Source organism: Lonchura striata, chromosome 12 (assembly GCF_050655825.1).
Source record: "Lonchura striata isolate lonStrDom1 chromosome 12, ASM5065582v1, whole genome shotgun sequence".
NCBI classification, from domain to species: Eukaryota; Metazoa; Chordata; class Aves; order Passeriformes; family Estrildidae; genus Lonchura; species Lonchura striata.
The window spans coordinates 12,578,523-12,597,924 of NC_140714.1; the positions used below are offsets into that span (position 1 = coordinate 12,578,523).

The 19,402-nt window shown below is 41.1% G+C and overlaps 1 protein-coding gene across 2 annotated transcripts in view; it reads left to right on the forward strand.

The window, feature by feature from the left end:
* Window positions 1-4,795: 4,795 nt before the first annotated feature.
* The window catches only part of ARHGEF3 (Rho guanine nucleotide exchange factor 3), a 107,744-nt gene continuing 93,137 nt past the window's right edge, over window positions 4,796-19,402 (forward strand). Inside the window, exons 1-2 of one of the 2 annotated variants that reach the window (XM_021532712.4) lie at window positions 4,796-4,946; window positions 16,165-16,260. In XM_021532712.4, coding sequence (XP_021388387.3) covers window positions 4,912-4,946; window positions 16,165-16,260 — 131 coding nt within the window. In that variant the 5' untranslated portion in view covers window positions 4,796-4,911. Of the gene's footprint in view, window positions 4,947-5,354; window positions 5,835-16,164; window positions 16,261-19,402 lie in introns of those variants that run through there. The other variant, XM_085590597.1, reaches the window with a different exon arrangement.

Below are 19,402 nucleotides of genomic sequence, written 5' to 3' on the forward strand. Positions count from 1 at the left end.
TTATGCAATTTTTTTCTGTATTTTCCCTCAAGGTCTCCTAGCAGTACGTGGTTGTTCTGCATGCCAAGTGAAACCTCTCCACATCCACAAAACTGTAATAACCTGGATTAATTTTGTTAAAGAGGATGTGATAAACACTTAAGATTTATATATGGGGTTTTTTCATCCAGCTGATTTCAAAGCACTGTTCCAGTCAGTGAACCATGCAAACTGTAATTTTAGGGTTAAGCCTTGAAACCACTCTGATTGCTTATGTTGCTCGGGTAAATGAGGGGAATCTAGTTACACAATGTTAGATATAATTGTAGGCACAGAATTTGTGGTAATTGGGAGTGGGCTGGGCTCATCCCCAGTGTCACAGCTGTGAGCAGCAGGTGAGCAGCACTGGCAGCAATGAGCCAGGGAGTGCCCAGGTGCTCTGAGCAACCACCAAAGGGAACAGAGGGCACACAGGGACACTGCAGGAACATGAGGGGATAAAAGGCTGGGCTGAAGAACAAGAAGGGCAGACCCCTGCAGCCTTCTGGGGTGGAATGATGTCACTCTGCATGGGCAGACACCTGAAGCCTTCTGATGAGGTAAGGTGTTACTGTGTATGGGGGAATGCTTAAAGCCTTCTGAAAATGTGTGGTGATGCTCTGTGTATTGTGGCTGTCTCAACTTACAATACAATATAATTTACAATATAATAGGCTTCATAGTTACAATAGTAAAAATCTGTGCAAGAAGCAGTTAACATAGAAAAATTTATTTGTCAGGTAATAAAAAGACTTAAAACTAGCAGTCAAGGCTGATTTACAAAAACCAAACTTTTTTCCAGACTGTCCTGGTAGGATCACAGGCCTTGGCCATAGATGGCATGTTGAACTAGCATGAGTGAGTGTATGGAATGCTGTCCTGTTGGGCTGCTGATTTAGTTTGAATTCTAACTCTTTAGCTGCTACTGGTGTGCAAAAAGATCTGCTTGAAAAGAGGCAGTCTTGTTGATTATATGAGTCAGGTAAGTTTGTTTTATGGCAGTCCATCAATTTGGTATTTTTTCTCCACGGGGGGAAGTGTGTGTCTGTGGTTTCATGTAATTCTAAACTCTAATGCATCTGCTCCCTGTGCAAGTTCTGTATTAACCCTTTAACTGTAAATCAACATCAAATTGCTCACAAAACTTGCTCTGACTTTTTTAACAGCAAGACAGGCTTTTGATGACCTAAAATACTTGCTATTGATAATCAATGCATTTTCCTAGGTACACAACGTTGCTTCTATTTCTTCAATATTGCATTTCTTAACAGCCATAGAACCCTCGATTATACCAAGGGCTTGGGAATCTGATACAGTATTTTTTTTTTCCATTTTAAACTAAATTAACCTTTAGAGGTTGTCTTTTATTGGAATATCAACTATTTCCAATAACTGCAAGCTAGGAGTTCTTAATTACATTTGGCAGTATGGTAAATCTACAGATCAAACCTAAAACCACAAATCACCTTCTTCATGCTTTAAGAAAAATTATTTTTAACCCAATTACAGAGTCTTAAACTTGTCAATTTGGATGTCTTGCATAGTAAAAGGGAAAATTAACCACTTGGAGAATGGGCTTGTTTACATATTTTTCACATAGTTGCCAAACTAAACTGTGTTTTAAAGAAAAAAAAAATCCCAAAATGATTTTACATTGAGAAAACCAGTGTCAGGAATACTTTCAGGGCAGCAAGCTATTGTCTGGTGAAAATTTCTGATGCAAGTTGTAGAACTATAACCAGTATATAAAAGTGTTTTTTGGCAACATTTGTTAGGCCTTTCCAGAAGGCAGTGGCCACACCCTTTTTAGTAATGCTTTATTTCTCAGGTGATTCAACCAATCTCAATGGGTCTGGTTATGAAATTGGATACTGATGATGGGAATGGGACATAGATGAGACAGCTTTTTCTTTATAAGTGCACAAGTGGTCACATACAGGCCATGAGCATATGTTACTGCCCTCATGTTACATGAGAGCTGGGTAGGAACTAAAGTATAGGAAATGGATCACTTGGGAATGGAGGTGGGCTGGTGTCAGCTGAAGGCAGAACACAGGGCTTCATGTCTTGGTCTTGACCATAACAGTGAGTGTATGAGCATTCAGTGTGTTTGGTTAGAGATTATTGTTGCAGCTTTTGTGTTTTGCAATAACTTGTGTGATGGGACCACGGGCACTGGTTCATGTCTTGGATGCTGCAGCACCACTGCACAAATCATCTACTGACGGAGCACGGTGGGAAACGGATTGGCACAGCAGGAACTGCAGCAGAAGGAAGAGGTAGATTTGGGACAGACATTAAGCAATGTTTTGTTTCCTTTACAACACCCCACAGAGACCTCTGAAATGTGAGGTACCTTGGGGCAGACTCTGCAGGAGCCTGTTTCAGCCCTGTAGCACTCCTTGGTACTGTTCCTCTGGAAGTGCATTTGCTTGATGAGAAGCTGGTTTGCAAGAATGACTCCTTCATATTTTTGATGAAAATCTAGAGTGATTTAATTGCTGTCAGTTACATCATACTTATTTCAAAATAATTAGAAGTGAGAATAGAATTAGACCTACTTGTCTTTAGCAATGTCTAATAGAGGGGATGTACCCGTAAAAGCTGTGAGTCATCAACAGAAAGGAAACTTTACTGTAGCTTTTGCAAACATGCCAAGGTGTGTTCAGGTGTTAGGAAGGAAGTCACCATCTCGTCACTGAAGAGTTGGACAATGCTCAGCTACTGAGGGTGGAGTGGGAATAGCAGTGACAGTGAATCAGGAAAACAGGGCAGGATTTGTGTTTCTGATCTTCCCCCTCTTTGCATAGACTGCCTCCAAACCTGAGGAATACCACTACATTTATTTCAATATTCATGTTTTTACCCTTGAATTGGCTTGCTAAACATTTTTTTTTTTTAGTGTAACATATCACTGTGTGTTTAAGATAATGTTTTGGACTGAAGTAATAATACATTTAACAATTGAATTTTATATTTTGCATACTAAAGAAAATTCTATGCTTGCTATGATTTTAAAATGCTGAACAAACAGCAATTACAAATTGCATTATATAATATATTGTCTTTAAACCCGGGAAATACAAGTTCATAATTACTGAAAAGTGTTCAGTCTCCCTGGACACGGCTTTTACTTGATGTGTTTGAGCAGATTTTACTTTATTATATAACTGTTACATCAAATAATTGTTCATTCCCTGTGCGCATAAGTGGAAATTTTGTGGACACATAAAATACTCTAAAGTTAAAGGTCTCTAAACAGAGCATCTCTTCCCATTTCCTGATAATGAATATCAAATTAAGCTTTATAACAGGGATCTGGAACTGCTGCTTTCCATGACAGACATGGTAAGTCCTGGGCGGAAAATGGACATGAACTTACAGCCATCTCTGCTTTTGTAAAAGGCACTGCCAAAGCAGGGGTTGGGATGTCTGCTTCCCACTTATCTTGGCTGCAGCTATGACAAAGGGTCAATGTTTCAGGAATCGATCAGAAATCAGATTGAGCAAACTCACAGATTTCTCCATTCTGCTGATTATATCAGTGCTGCTGGGAGCCCAGGTTTTGCCCATAATCTGATGTTGCTTAAAACATAAATCTCTGACTTTGCCATAGGGCAAGAGAAGTGTCAAGTCTCCACACACCTGTATAATTTATGTGAATTGCTACTTTAAGAGCAGAAAAAAACCTCCAGCTGTAAACTACTATGTAAAACTACTATGGCATCTTGATGATCATTAACAAGTTGAATTGTCCTTAGTTTAAAAATAATTCACCTTATAAACCAGTATATTTAAATATTATATTAATTCCAGAATGTTTTCATAGAGTGTGGAGTTACGAGATTACTTTAGTGTTCCAACCTGCAGAAATGACATAGAATTACAGACTTAAAGCAAGCTCTGATGTCCATATGTCTCTTCTATACCACATTCCTATCCTCAGCAATTAGAAACAACTGAGAGATGAAATCTCCTCACAAGATGTTGGTTTAGAAAGTAAGGCCAAACCACAGTTAATTATTAGTTATTCTGCTGTAAAGTGATTCTGCTCTCTGGGCTACAAAATGTGATGAGTTTCTTTATTATTGTTTTTCCATTGGCTGTTTTACGCTAGCAATGCTACTACTGTGAGAGACCTACCACCTACATGTAATTTGAAATTGTATTTAAGTGATGTAATTGTTAGTATTTATTATTATACTGACTTCAGTCACAGAAAATAAGATGAAATTTACCAGGCACAGTACAAACAAAGTCTAGAAAGAGTCCCTCATTTAAAGTGCTCATCATCTACCTCCATCTTCACATCACTATATTGTTCTAGGTCAATAGGACTTTTGAGTGTATTTCCATACTACAATTTTGCCCAAAACCCACATGCCTGTTACATTATCTGTCGCTATTTTACGCAGTTTTTTAACCTAATGGGACCTGCTCCTGGTCGCTTGCTGTTACTCTCGTTTGAGGCTCTTAGCGTGGTGCGATGTCCTTTGCCTTTCTCTGGTCGGTCTGCCTCCTCAGCTGCTCTCAACCCCAACTTGGCTTCCTTCGCCTTCCCCGGGCGGGAGGCCGGGGCAGCGCAGCCGGAGCCCCGGCAGGCGCAGGGGCCGGTCGGGGCTGCCGCCGCAGCTGCTGCGGGCCCGAGCAGCCGGGACGAGCCGCAGAAGCGACCCGGCGCGGAAAAGGACAGGACACAGAGCCGAGGAGCAGACCGGAGCGGGAAAGGGCCCGGAGCGCCAAGGGCGGAGAGCCGGGCGGGGCCGGCGGAGAGGGGCGGGCGAGGCGAGCGCACACACGGAGCCGCATCCCGTGCCTCCGCCTGCCGTGACAGCCGCCCGCAGCCCCGGGGCCGCTTCTCGCTGCCGCCGGGCCGGGAGCTCCGCCGGCCGCATGCCCGGAGCGGGGCAGCAGCAGGACGGCGCGAGGTGAGTGCTGTCCCCTGGGGCCGGGCTCCGGCGCGGCTGTGCAGGTGGGCGCTGCCCAGCGGAGCTGGACGGGCTCGACTCTCGGAGCTGAGCCGAGGTCGCTGCCGGGGGACTCCGCGCGGGGCGAGAGGGGAGTCCCGGGAGGGGAGTGAGTCCCGGGAGGGGAGTGAGTCCCGGGAGGGGAGTGAGTCCCGGGAGGGGAGTCCCGCCAGCTCCTGCTGGGCGGAGCGGGGCCGGTCGTGCTGCAGCCGCTCGCCGCTCCGCGGTGCCCGTGCGGCGGAGGCCGCGCTCCGCGCTGCCGGCGCGGGACGGGCTCCGCTCGTGCCCCGTGAGGGGCCCTGAGGGGGCGGCTCCGGGGCCGGCGGCGCTCGGCCCCCTCCCGCTCGGGTGCCTTTATTAGCTCATGCTTTTGAAGAACTTTCAGCGTTTGTTTAGTGGCCAGTCTTGCACGAGCGTCGGCGTGGAGCGGAGGGCCGCGGTGCCGTGCTTTGAGCCCCGGTGCCGTGCTTTGAGCCCCGGTGCCGTGCTTTGAGCCCCGCGGGGCTGGTCACGGAGCGGCTGTGCCCCGCCGCTGTTTGCCTTGGCGGGGCCCGCGGCCGGCCCTCGGCCCTTCCCTCCGCCCGCACGGCCCCCGCCTCCCCCACCTCCTGCCCCGAGGCGGGGGCCGAAAGGAAAGTGGAAAAAACCAAGCAGGGAGAGGAGTGAGTTGCGCTTGCGGAGGGGCTCCGCAGCCCGCGGTGCGCTGTGACGGGAGGCAGCGCTGGGGCGCGGCCCCCGTGCTGGCTGCGGGGTCCGTGCGCTGCTCTCTTCTCTGTGCCGCGCTCGGCAGCGCCAGGAGCTGTGATTTACTGCGCGACCATTCGCGTTCACGCAAGAAATTCAACTCTGGTAATTTTTTTTAAACCTAATTTCATTTTATTAATTAAGTTTTTAATATAGTTCTTAAATCTTATGACTGTATAAACGTTCTTTTCCATGTATACCTACATTTATTAATGCAATTTCTGGTTAAGTGTTATCCTTTAGTGAATTTTCACAGTTAAAAGGCAGAGGAAATTCTCTCATGCTCGAACACTTGCTATGGAATTACTTTGGTTGTATACTTAGTTCTGCACCATGTACAGGAGGTCTGCTGAGTGCAACAAGTTATGAGATGGATGTTGTATCTGTACAGAATCTGAGTTCAGAATAGGAGAACCCACGGGATTTGGAAATGAATGGAGCTAAGTATGTATTGCAGAATAATAGCGCTTGCAGAATACAGGTGGTAGAGTGTGTGAAACAGCTGCCCTGGCGCAGATGAAGTAAAGGGAATACACGGGTATATACTTGGCTTATCATTTAGTGGGTTGAGGCCTTCTATTTAAATTTTTCATTTGTATGATGTGATACCTGTTCTCAGTAAATATTTGTTAGTCAGTGCCAGTAAATAAAACGTCATTGTTTTGAACAGAGGTGCCATTCACTTTCCAGTCGGAGCGGTGTGTGTGGGTTAGCAGTGTGACAAGGCCTTGTGACCCGTGAAGACACTGTGACACTCAGTATCATTCCCTGCACATTCTCACAGACCTCCGCTCTGTTTCGAATAGCTCACTTCTCCTCAGGACTGTTTTTGTGTAGACAGTTGTTCTGGCATGATTCCAAGTTGTGGGAGTTGTATGTGCACATAATTTGGAGGTGTATTATGTGGAGTTGCTTCCAGCAAGTGGCGAGACCACGTGGCCTTCAACAAAACTGTTTTGTTTTGCTGCTCCTGAATTGAAGTGGGTGACACCTGCTTCTGCACTGGAGTTTATGTGTAACTCCTTCATATTGGCTATTTTCCTGTTTTAAAAAGCTCCTGAGTATTTACTTTTTCCTATCTTAAATATTTTGCTTTAAGTGTTGAAGAAAATTAACTTGACCTCTTAAATTTTGTTTATCCTGAGGTTTTATTTGTATATTTCAGTGGTTTAGGTTTTTGAACAGTCTCCTTATGAAGGAAATTTTCTGGTGGTGTGGTTTTTTTTGTTTTGTTTTGTTTTTTTGTTTTGTTTTTTTGTGAAAGCTTCTGCCTGCTGCTACAAATGGTGTAATGAATGCATTAAGAATCCTTTTGGAATTTGTGTAGGTGCTGTATCTTACTGAAGACAACTTATACTCAGAGTATGAGTGAGAGCTGCGTTTGGAGAAATAATTTGTTGCCATTTAATTCCTATGAAATATGGAGGGAAACTGGCGAATCATATGTTTGTGGAAGACTATTTTGTTTAACTCAACTAGCCTCTTTGTGTCTTTGCTTTGCTACCAAATTGTGCCTCTCAACTTGTGGGGATGTGTTGTGGATTCCAGTTATTCGGGTCATACGAAATCTGGAATTAACAAATGGCTGAGGTCTTGCATAAGTCTTTAGAAGTGTGTAAAATTACTGTAGTGTAGTATCTAAAATAATTGGAAAATAAAGGACTTGGTAAATACTCTCCATTAATGCGTGATTAACACGCACCTCCTGCTTTTCCTACGACTGTAACAGCTATAAAGGAACGATTCTGAAATACGTGGTTATTTAGCATGTGGCTGTGGCAGTCTCCACCCCAGATGTAACACGGAGGATGTGCAAGCACAGACTGTTCTCCCCTCCAGTGCCAGCCGGTGCAGAACGTGCAGGGATGTTCTGTCACCTACCGAAATGTGGGCATTGATTAACCAGGTGCTCGCCACAGCCCGGGATCGGCTGGAAGGGTTCCTGGCCAAAGGACCAGGCTGTAAATACCCAAACACAGGGGTGTGTACATTGATTTAATTCCCAATCACGGGCTGCTCAGGAGCCCGAGGGGAGGCTGCTGCCTGGCCGGAGGAGGTCATTTACAGTAACATTTGTCTTACCCAAACCACTGCTGAGGGCAGTGATTGAAGGTATGGCCAGCAGTAAAACGTAGCAATTCTTCCAAAAAATTGTTTGAACTGGACAAAAAGTAGCTTTACAATGAAAGGGGGTTTTGGCCTTTTGTGTTAAATCATTATTATACATGCAATCAGAAATTAACTAGAAAGGTGCCCCGTGCTACTGTTCTTTTTCCCTCTCTGTAGAGTTAATTACCCTCACAGTCCTCTAGTTGCCCTCATAACTCTGCAGGTGTAATCAATGTGAGGTACAACTTGCATTCAGAAAACCTTACTTGCTTTTACACCGCTGAAGCTTGCATAAACTTGGAAAGTTGGCAAGAATTATCTGGACTTGCGTGGTTTTTGTAGAACAAGAACAGCTGCTCTGCTGGTATCATCTCTCAGATATTTTAGTTGTTGAAGTGCAGCTTTTTTTAGTTTATTTTAAACACTTCAACATTTCTCCTAAATTAGTTTTCAGGATTATAATGAGGAGAAGAGTATGTCCATTACTGTGTGTACTGAATCAGGAGTCCTATTGGTTTTATTTTAAATACAGAAGTGTGCTCGTGTAGTGTTCCTTCAGAAGGTTTTGTCAGGACTATCACCTATTTCCTGAAGATGACAACCAGCTGTTTGGACAGGGTATATTTTGGGGGTGACTGCCTCCTTCTGCTTATGTATGGCCTTTACTTGGGAGAAGTTAAAAGAGGCAGGTAGGAATTGCAGCACCAGCACGTTTGTGTGGACATGTGCAGTGATGAGGGTACCCCAGGCGTGATGTCCCCCTGAGGACAGTGAGGTCCTTGGGTGAAATGCTTTGCCTACAGAAATAGGTTCTGTCAAAGTTAACATCTGTTGACGCTCCATAGATATAAGTAATTAATAGCCAAGAAAAAAAAAAACTTGCTCAAGTGAGTTGATTGTTGTGTGGATAAGTGGTCTTGCAAACTTTCCCATGTAGGCTTGGATTCTAAAAAGTTTCCCATGTAGATTTGGATTCTGACTGTGCAGGTGAAAAGCCATAAAGATTCAATTTTAGGGCAATACAACTCTTTGTCTGCCTTTCAGTGTATTAAATAACCAAGAACATAAATGCAAAGCAAACTTGACTGGTATTGACCTGTGCAATAATCCTGAATAAAATAATTATGATTATTAAGACAGTAGGCTAAAAGTATCATAATTTTATGCAGAAAATATGATACCCTTCCAGGCAGAAAAAATTTTTACATGCTGCCATTTCCTGGTAGTGATGATTCTGATAAGGGGAAAAATGTGGTGGTATTTCTCTTGATTTTAATTTGTTCTTACTGTATTTTTGTTGCAAATAAACCCCTTTATTATGAGGGAAACAGGAATATGGTGAATGGATGAGAAAAATATGGAGAAAAGGGACAATGGTTGCATTAATTTTATACTGGGGATGCGTGCTGTATCTATTTTTTCTTCTGTTTTTCTGAGTCTGCCTCTACCATGAATAAGGTTTTGTTTCAGTGCTAGTTTCAGAAAATGAATGTTTTTTGTTTAACAACTTGTTCTTTAAATTGACTTAGCTTTGTATACCCCTTTTAATATTATTCACAGAAACAGCAAAAAATGATAGTTCTGGAAGTAGCTTTCCTCAAGATAAAATCTAGATTTAAAAAAAAAAATCTTTGTTTTATTGTTGCAACTTTTGAATAGAAATTTAGTGCTTGCTTTCGAATAGAGACATTTGAGGAGGATAGAGTTAAATAAATCTCAAATTGCTGGTTGTATGAGTCACTAAATTGAGACCATAAATACTCATATTCTTTGGAAATGACCTCTCAACATTGTTTTCCTGCTTAGTGTCAACTGCAAAACACAATACAATATGTTTAGCTTAAAAGTAGCTGTATTTGCATTTGAAATCATAGTTTATGATAAAAGACAGATAACCTTTTGCATGGTAAACTGACCAAAGGCTAGCATTAAGTCTCCAGTGGAAGCTGCATTATTATACTGATGTGTTTTATTTGCTTGCTTTACTGAAAAGAAGTAAAAACTTGGAGGGGGTAAAGGGTAGAGCAATGGCCAGTGCTGGAGAAATCTCCCTGCATGCTGATAGAAGGGATGGGTTGTTTTGTTTTCTGTCTGGTGCTGAAGCCAGAGAGTTGAAATAGGAACATCTGGATCTTTTAGTCCTGGGAGAAACAGATTTGTCTTAGGATGACATATGTAATTTCAACATCAACAACAACAAAAAAATTCTTTATTCTGCTTAAACAGTATATTTCATTTAAAATATATTAATTCATTTAGTGTGTGATCCTTCTGCATTTTAAACCTTCTGTTTAAAATGCTTTGTTGAAGTCTTTGCAAGTGTTTTATAATGTTCAATTTTGTCCTAATCAGATGAGTGTTTTGGTTGCATGTTTTAAGATACAAGAGTACTGAAGCCTTAATTTATTTTTAAAATTGATATGGCAATCAACTACTGTGTCTAAAAGTGACAATAAAGCTCACAAACATTCCCTACTGTGCCCCACACTGCTGAAATTTGACTTGAAAGCACTGGCAACTCCTGATAACTGCAGATTGGAGAGTGTGGATGGGTCCTAGCTCCTCTATTCATGGCAGTGATGGACAGTATTACTTAAAATGCTGATGTGCAAGACAGACTAAACCAGCATTCTCGATTATTTCTTGTTCTTTCTTTCCATGGTTCTGGAATCTGAGAAGTAACCCTATCTTCTCTCTGATGCTGGGAAACTTCTCCAGGGGCTTTCATTGATGATAATGTTAGCTGGATTACAATGTAATTGGTTGCCTTCCATTTCTTTTGGTATTTTTTAGGGAAGAGAGCTAAGGCTTGGTTGGCCAAAGGACTGGTTCTATTGACAATGTTGTCTCATATTGGACTGTATTTTCCAGCATGGAGCACTCTTTCATGTCAGTGCTCTGGCTTCAGCCTGGAATGAACTTTTATCTATTTATTTATTTAATAGTTGTCTTTTACCTTTTAATGTACTTTGTGCTGAGAATAAGTCCAGCATTCATGCTATCTCAAAACTAAACATTGTCTTTTCTATATGCTGGATGGACTGTCTCTCTGTCTATAGCAGCTGTGTGTCTATGGGAGAGGGAGCCAAACTCAACACTTGCTGTGAAGCAGGATCATTCCATTACTTAAAAGCTGCTTCTCTGTCACCATAAAAAGTTCTGACAGATTCACCAAAATGTGCAGCATCTGTGATTCTCTGAACTGCTGCCTCCAAAAATCTTTGTATATATGCTTATGTAAAGTACCTATATAAAATTTAACTGCACTTCTGAAGAGGACAGAAGGCATATATTTTTAATAGGATACTTTCAGAACAGGAATTAAAACTCTCAACAATAGGTGCTTGAAAAGGTCCTCCAAAACATCATTTTTTAGAGCATAATTTTTAAAGACTCCAAGAGAGTAAGTAATAATATGCCACATGTGTTCATTGAGGTCAAAACTTGAAATAGCCATGGTGTGTGTGGAGTTTATGGTATGCTGCATGGATGACTTGGATTGAAGTGATCATACAAAGTGTAATTCTCAGTACTGGCTGCTACTTTGAAATATTCTTCAAGAGCTTCTTGAATTTTTACCTGGTTTCACTTAAGTGTTGCTGTAGTGGCATAAAAAATGTTTTGCAGCTGCTATATCTGAGAGTCTTAGAAAAACAATTTGAAGAAAATATTGTTTATAGAATTTGTTGTTATGCAGTTAAATAGTGAAGTTTGGTTTAATGTTTGAATGTGCCCTTTAGCAACCTGTTTGCCTAAGGCGGCAGCTGGTTGGGAGCTGAGTGCAATTGAGATGGGAGATACTTGTGTTTGCTGACTTTGGGTGTGGAAAGGTGGCTTTTTAAGGAAGCAGTGCAAAGGCAAATAAAACAGCAGATTTCAGGCAGTTAGTGAGGAAATGGGAATGGCCTCTTTAGAGATGTTACACTAAACCTCCTGACTGGTAATCAGCTCTTCAGGCTCTGTGAGCATGAAGACATTTGTTTCAGAGAATGATGGTGGGTAACACATCTTTTCCCCTGTAGTAGATGTACATTATTGCCCATTACATAGTGATGCTACTGCTTTCTTTTTTATTAAAAAGAATAATAGTTTCTGCATTGAGGGTTCCTTAGAGTTCAGAAACGATTTTTTTTTCCTCACAGTTTTCCTATCAACTAAGTATAACAAGATACTATTTCAACAATGCAAAGCATTTTAGTGAGGGTGAGGAACTGTGGGAACATGTTTCATCAGAAGATATTAATTATTTTGCTTTAACTGTAGTGAACAGCTGTTGAATGATGTTATTTTTTAACTATGGCTACTGTGAATATCTTGTCTAGAGATACAAATAGGGTGTGGAGGGAAAAGCAAGAAATATTTTTAGCCCGAGGATCAAAGTGTATCAGTAACAGTAGGGGAGAGGGAAAAAAAAGGTAGAGGAGAAAATGGGCTTTGTATAGGGAATCAGTTTTAACAAGATTGGCTAATACTTACCCCATTCTTTCAGATACAAGTCAGATTTGAGCCTGTGGGATGACTTCAATACTTTTCTTAAACCTTCTCATGTTTTTCTGTTCAAGAGACCCTGCAGTGCTGTTCTGTGTAAGTATTCAGGGGCTTCAGTGCTGTGCTACACCAGAGCCTTTCCCCCACCTTTGTTTTTGTCCACTTAAGGGCCATTGCAGAACTCCCAAAATTAAATACAAATGATTAAAATACACTTAAATTTAACACACTTGTCAGTATTTGAGCTAGTGGTTTACCACTGCTAGGCTTTTCTCTGCTATTATGTGATGTAAGAATCTGCTCTAAGGCAGGTGGGTTGATAAAGCTTCAGAAAAACAGAGTTAATATTTTTAATGGAAGCATAGAAGAGATAACATAAGAGAATTTTAGGGTTCGTGTTTCCCTCTGGGGACTGTAGTGTTAAGTAGCCTATACTTGGTCATAGAAAACTAAGTATCCTGAATTTCAGATGTCTCATAAAACCAGCAAGGATGTTTCTTCAAGTTTCCTCAGTAAGACAGTGAGAGTAGTGATAAACTTAGTTGCTTTAAATAAACTCTGGCATTGTTTAGCTGTGTTTTTGTTCTGCAGTTGAGTTTTGCCCACTTCCTGCTGTTACAGCACAGCATGATCTCCAGGACAGCACCTAATCCAAGAGCGTGTCCCTTATCTGGAACAGGCAAGGTTCAGTGTGCAGAGGCTGAGGAACAGAATGTGTCTGAGCAGTCTCTTAAATTAATATTCATTCACTTGGTATCTGGCTTCAAGTTATTAAGAGGGAAGATGATAGATTTATTTTCCTCCTTCAAGTTTTATCATGAATCTTGCCTGTGCTGTTAAGTTCAAGTCCAAACAGGAGCTGGATGGTGATACAGAAAGAGGCACCTGTGAATAGTGTATATTTTTCTGAATATTGTTCTTTTGCTTTTTGAGTTGCATTTCATTTTCTAAAATGTTTTTGTTACTGGAGGCTGATTTCTGAGGATAGTGGTAGTATTCTGATTGTGTGCATATATATATATTTTTAAACATATACAAAATTTTCCTTTGTTAATTTTAGCTTTCATTTTGTGTAGCTCACTTGGAATATTAACAATATTTTTTTAAGAGTATAAGCCTTGCAATTTTCTTTTCACAAAAAAAAAAAAGTTTTATTTTAGACCTACTGAAAGTAGGCCTAAAATAAAAAGGTAGACCTACATGTATTCACTGGAAATATGTCCATAAAATATTCGTAATGCTTGAAAAATATATTCCCCTTGTACATATTTAAATAAATTTTTTTACTTAAAAAAAAATCTCAAGAAAGGATCTTAAGGGAACTCTGTAGCACATGAGTGAGGAGAGAATGTACAGGCTGAGAATTTTTCTCTGAAATGACTTTGAAGTAAGAGAAGTAGTGGTAATACTTGGTATCCCTGGCTTTGTAAAGTTTTGACAGATACCAATTTTCTGTTTGCCATTTAGAAACTAAAAAATCTTTATTATTTTGACAAGACCATAAAACTTCACAGCATTGTGTGGCTCAGCTGTTTAATTGCATGTTGCTCCTGGTAGAGAGTGAACAAGGACCTGTGTAGACAGACCTGTTGGCAGGAATAGTGTGACAAACGTGTGTCCCCAAAGCTTGTCTGACTCGCTGCTGTCCCACCTCCAGTGTGGCTGGGGACAGCTGCTGGGTGGCAGCCCTGAGGTGGCCTCCAAGCCCTGGCAGTGCCCTCCATCCCCACAGACAGGAACCAAGGAGTGTGATTTGGATGAAGCTGATGTGGAGAGCTGATACAGACCAAAGTCACTCAAGGTGCACAGTGTGCTGCTGTTGTTCTCAGATACCAGGCTGGGAACGTGGGGGAGTTGAGGAGTTTGACAAGGTGTGTTCCTCTCTGTTTTACTTTGTGGTTTTCTTTTGCAGAGCATCTCAGAACATAAATTAGGTTAATGCCATATTTGATTTATTTCTGTGAGATCTATGTCAACATTTATCATCAATTGTTCATAGAAAAGAATAATGTTTAAATAGTAACTTTTATAATTTCTGGCCTCTGCTTTTGCTGCAGTTTGAGTGTGGAAGCCTCAGTGCAGAGATATGTATTGGCTTGGATATTTCCAAGGGTGGGGAGGAGGAGAGTGCTGACCTAGTACTGCTCTAGTACCAGCTCACTAAAAAACAGTGGAAGTTGTACCTTTTTTTTTCTGGGATGGCAACCTTGTGGTTTTGTAATCTGAATCTTTGACCTTGTAACTCTGAGAGTTAATTAACTCCTTCTAACCTTGCCCTGGACCTTTGGTCTTACTGGAATGGTTGACTGTAAGAGGAGCTAAAACTCTTGTTGCCTTAACTTGTGTGATCATTGAAGAATCTGGGCTTTCCCCAGGTTAGGAAATTGCTGTCTCAAAAAGGAGAACTCTGCAGAAGGTGTTAAGTATGGACTCTTGCAATATTGCTTTAACATCTATTTAAGAAAAACTTTCTTCCTCTGCTGTTATAGTCTATAGAGGCAGGTAATAATTTTGTTTTCAACACGTGTTGCTGCTTGAACCACTTGTAGAAATAAAAGGTTTTTTGTGTGGATTTGTTTGGTGGGGGTTCCATGTTGGTGATACTTTTTTTCTTTCTGGCATTTTTGTTTGTTTTCTCTTACTTTTCATTTCTTCTGATCCAAAAAGAGTTAAGCGGCTGAGTCTCTGTTCCTGCCCTCACAGAGGGTTGTTTATCCACTCCTCTGTGGACAGACTTTGGAAACCAAGATGGGCATTCTCTTCAGAGCAATTAGTTTGTGCAGGTTGGCTTTATCTACCTGCCAGTGATGGGATGTGTGCCCTGTACTCAGCTTTTCATGCTGTCCCCAAAATCTGTCAAGTCAGATTTTGACCCAGGTTAAACCAGCTTTTTAATGGTTCTTTGTACCTACTTGAAAAAAAGTAAGGGATTATTATCTTGACAAGCACAGCTGATATTCTGGTTATATGCTAGTAGGTTTTAATTAATATACTGTTGAGGCTGATTTCTGCTAATCAGTTAGGTCTTGTGCTGATCATAATACAAACTAGGTGTTAAATCAAGTTGAATAAGATGACTGATAGCTATAAATATCTTCCCCCCTTAGAAGAAAGTGGGAGTGGGTAGGGAAGCTATAGGACTCAGAAGTTGTAGGTTAACATTGTGGATCCTGTTACTAAAAAATTATTACTGTTTCATGGTGTTATTAACTTGCATTATATAGAGTCTTTATTTGTTCTTGCCATGCAAGTCATTTACTGGAAACTTATTTGACCATATAGACCTTTTGTAGGTGGCGAAACTTGGGAATTGCTATTGCAACTGGAATATATCTGTGCTGTTTTAGAGAGGGACTTCAGCCATGAATGGTTATTTTCTGGAAATGTATGATTTTAAGTTATTAAAATATGTTAAAAAGCTTCTGTAAGTCTTTACATGTTAGAAATTGAAGTTTTCTCTCGTATGTTGTGTGTGCGGATGATTCCACAGCAGTGCTGGCTGTGGCTGCTGCTCTGAATTAACAGAGCTGCCATGATGCACAGCCCTGGTTACAGGCTTGCTGACATCAACTCCCTTGGCATGTGTTCAGAAAAGTAAACAGAAGACAATCAGTGCTGGGTTTGGCATAACTAGCAAGGCCATAAAACTGCCAAATCCTTCTCAATGTATTCATCCAATTAATCACATTGATGTAGGACATTTACTTAAATGAGTAAAACATACTGTATTTGGTTTTTAAAAGTTCTTGTCTTAAAGTTTCCATTTTCTACTTAATTAGTAGCCAAATCTTTACTTAAATAGCACTTTTTCTTGTTTTTTGATGTTGTTCTTTTGTAGAAAAAAAATGAATTCTGAAAGCTCAGCCCTTACCATGAGTAGCCCCGCTGTAATAAACCAGTGTGCCAGAGGAGGAATGGAACAAGAAAAAATTTGGTAAGTGTTACTTCTAATTTTCTAAGAGGTTAGTAGGCAGCAGTACTGAGAGATGTAGTTTGAAAATTAAGTAAAAATAATTATTTGTTTTAACTGATGCATTAAGTCTGCATTATTTAACAACAGAGAACGAAAAGGGGAAGTTTTTTATTTTGGTTTTGAGTTTTTAGCAGATGACATGGTACAGGGTGTCACGGGGGATGGGCTGTGGAAAAACTCCCGTTCATTTCAGCAGTGCAGCAGTTGTGCTCAGGGAATCCTTCGCATGTGGCAAATGTTTTAATCTCCCAGTGCTGCTGGGATGCTGGGCCATGCTGCTACCAGGACCTTCGGTGCTCTGAGGCTCCCAAGATTTCTGCCCTGGGAGACATTACAAAGTCAGTAGTTTCTACTTTGTGTATAAAAAAAATTTACTCTATGTTGGAGGAAAAAAGCAATTGCAAAAGGGTAGACGTGGACAAATGCTTACACTTGGTAACAATTTTTTTGGTGAAAATTGCCACAGACCATGCAATTTCTAGCACTTTTTTCATGAAGGGAACAGGGTGTTGAAAAGGCTTTGATACTATTCCACCTGGGTTAATGAGCCTTTTATTGAGAGCCTGCTGGTTTTTACTTGCTGCTGTTTGCAAGGGTTTTTTTATATTATTTATTTACCATGTGACAAACAACCAGTAAATTCATGACAGGAAGCATGACACCCATATGGACGAAAACCTACCTTATGTTGTTTTTGTTGTCTGAGAAATACTCTTGAAAAGCTAAAGAATTAAAGAAATATTAGCAAATGAATGTTCTGTTTCCTGTTGCAGGCTGTCAGGAAATCAAATAGTCTTTTTTTTTCTTTGGTTTTAATGTAATATTAAGCTAACGGCATCATAATACCTGAAAGTAGTTTCTTTTAAACATTTCTTCTGGAACATTCTCAACAAAATCTTTGGATGAAAGGGCAGGAGGAAGAACTATGGGCTTCTCTCCTGACTCACAGATCTACTGAGAGGTGGGATATTGACACAAACACTTTTTTTGTTTGATGTCTTTTGCTGGTTTTTATATCCTGCTTGTGGTATTGATCTGGGGACAGTTCTGGTTAATGTCTTTATCACTGCTCTGGGTGAGGGCACGGAGGGCACCCTCAGTAAATTTGCAGATGACTCCAAGCTGGGTGGGAGTGTTGATCTGCTGGAGGGTAGGAGGCCTCTGCAGAGGGATCTGGACAGGCTGGGTCAATGGGCCAAGGCCAGTGGTGTGAGGTGAAATGAGGTAAAGATGGGTCCTGCCTTTGGGTCACAACAACCCCCTGTGTCTCCAGGAGGCAGAGTAGCTGGAAAGCTGCATGGCAAGAAAAGATCTGGGGGTGCTGGCTGACAGCAGCTGAACATGAGCCCAGGTGTGCCCAGGGGGCCAAGCAGGCCAGTGGCATCCTGGCTGTGTCAGCAATAGTGTGGCCAGCAGGACCAGGGCAGTGATTGTCCCCCTGTACTGGGCACTGGTGAGGCCACAGCTCAAATCCTGGGTCAGTTTTGGGCTCCTCACTGCACAAAGACATTGAGGTGCTGGAGTGTGTCCAGAGGAGGGCAGGGGAGCTGGGGAAGGGGCTGGAGCACAAATCTGATGAGGAGCAGCTGAGGGAGTTGAGATTGTTTAACCTGGAGATCAGGAGACCCAGGGAGGACTTCATCAATATCAGTGTGGTGCATGTCTGGTTAGGTTTCCAAGATACTATTTTTTATTCTGGGCTTCTGTGAATACTACAGTTGAATGAACATTATTTTTCTCAGCCCAATAAAGTGTAATGGTGCACTGCCTTACTGCATTGTTCTTTTATTGCTGTTTATTCATTGTCTGATTCTTGGAACTTATTTACATTCTGATGGTTCTGGGTTTATTTTCATGAAAATGCGAGTGTTGGTAAGGACTGGTGTTAGTCATAGGAAGATTAGAAATGTTTATTGCTAAAAGTATACAGTGACAGGGTAATATATTCAATTAAGTCAAAAGCATCCCCAGAGTGAAGCCCTGAGCAAGACCTTATCTAGCATTTAAACATCACGTACAATGCATGTAAAAGGCTTTGATGTTGCATAAGGCACCCTAGAAACAGAGGAGAGAGTAAATAATTGACTGAACTCCAGTTACCTTGTACAGGCATTGACCAAGTTTGCCATTCTGATTTATTAGTGTTTTGCATCTGCATAGTTTGGTGCATCTACCAGATGAAAAAAATAATTGCATTCTCAAACTTGCAATGTTTCACTTTGTTCTGTTGCTTTTTTCCCTCCCAGCATACTTAAACAAGATTATAGTAGAAGAATGCTGGTAGTAGCAGAAGTGTGACTGCTGTGAATGTCTGATAACTGCAGGGTCCCGTGGCACAGGTCATGTGTGAACCAAATTAAGCTGCTCTTGATAAGCAGGAAGGTGGAGGAACTTGGTGGATGGGTCATAATATCAGCAATATCAGCTGTTGGAGCTGGTGTGGAAGAGTGTTGAACAATCAAGGCTTGAGAGGCTTGAAATTGTAGAAGCTCCTGATTTGGCAGATTCTCAGTGTCTTAATGTTGAAAATTTCTAGAAAGGAACTAAAGATTAGGGAGCGAGCGGGAACTGTGTCAATTCATCCAGGCTTTCTGTGAAAGTAGCTGGCTGGCACATTGTTTTTCAAAACAAATGTGCAGGAGAATTGGAAATATTCCAGGTGTTGTTATTATGTGTTGATTTTATAATATGCTTCCTCTAGGCTGGATGTATTCTTGCTATTCTTCATCATGTTATTTAGGATTAAGTCAGAAAGTATTTAATCTTTTTAAAAATAATAATTGGAATTTGGGTTCTGGATGTCTCATGACAGTTTTGGTGCCTTGGCTTTCTATTTCTGTTTCCAAATACTCTGCCATGTTCCTTATGAAGTATGCAGTGTTCTACTATTTCTATAACAGTGTTTTAATTACTTTTAGCCAAAATTTCTCTGAGAACAGTTCATGTTATGAATAAATAAATCCATAAATCTTAGCACTAACCAAACAAGCACTATTATATGTGCATTCTGACTGTGTATTTATGACTTGGATTAAACTGAATTTGAGAAACTTTGTAACATCTTTTCTTTTTTGTTTTTGTTTTCTGCTGCAACAAACTATTT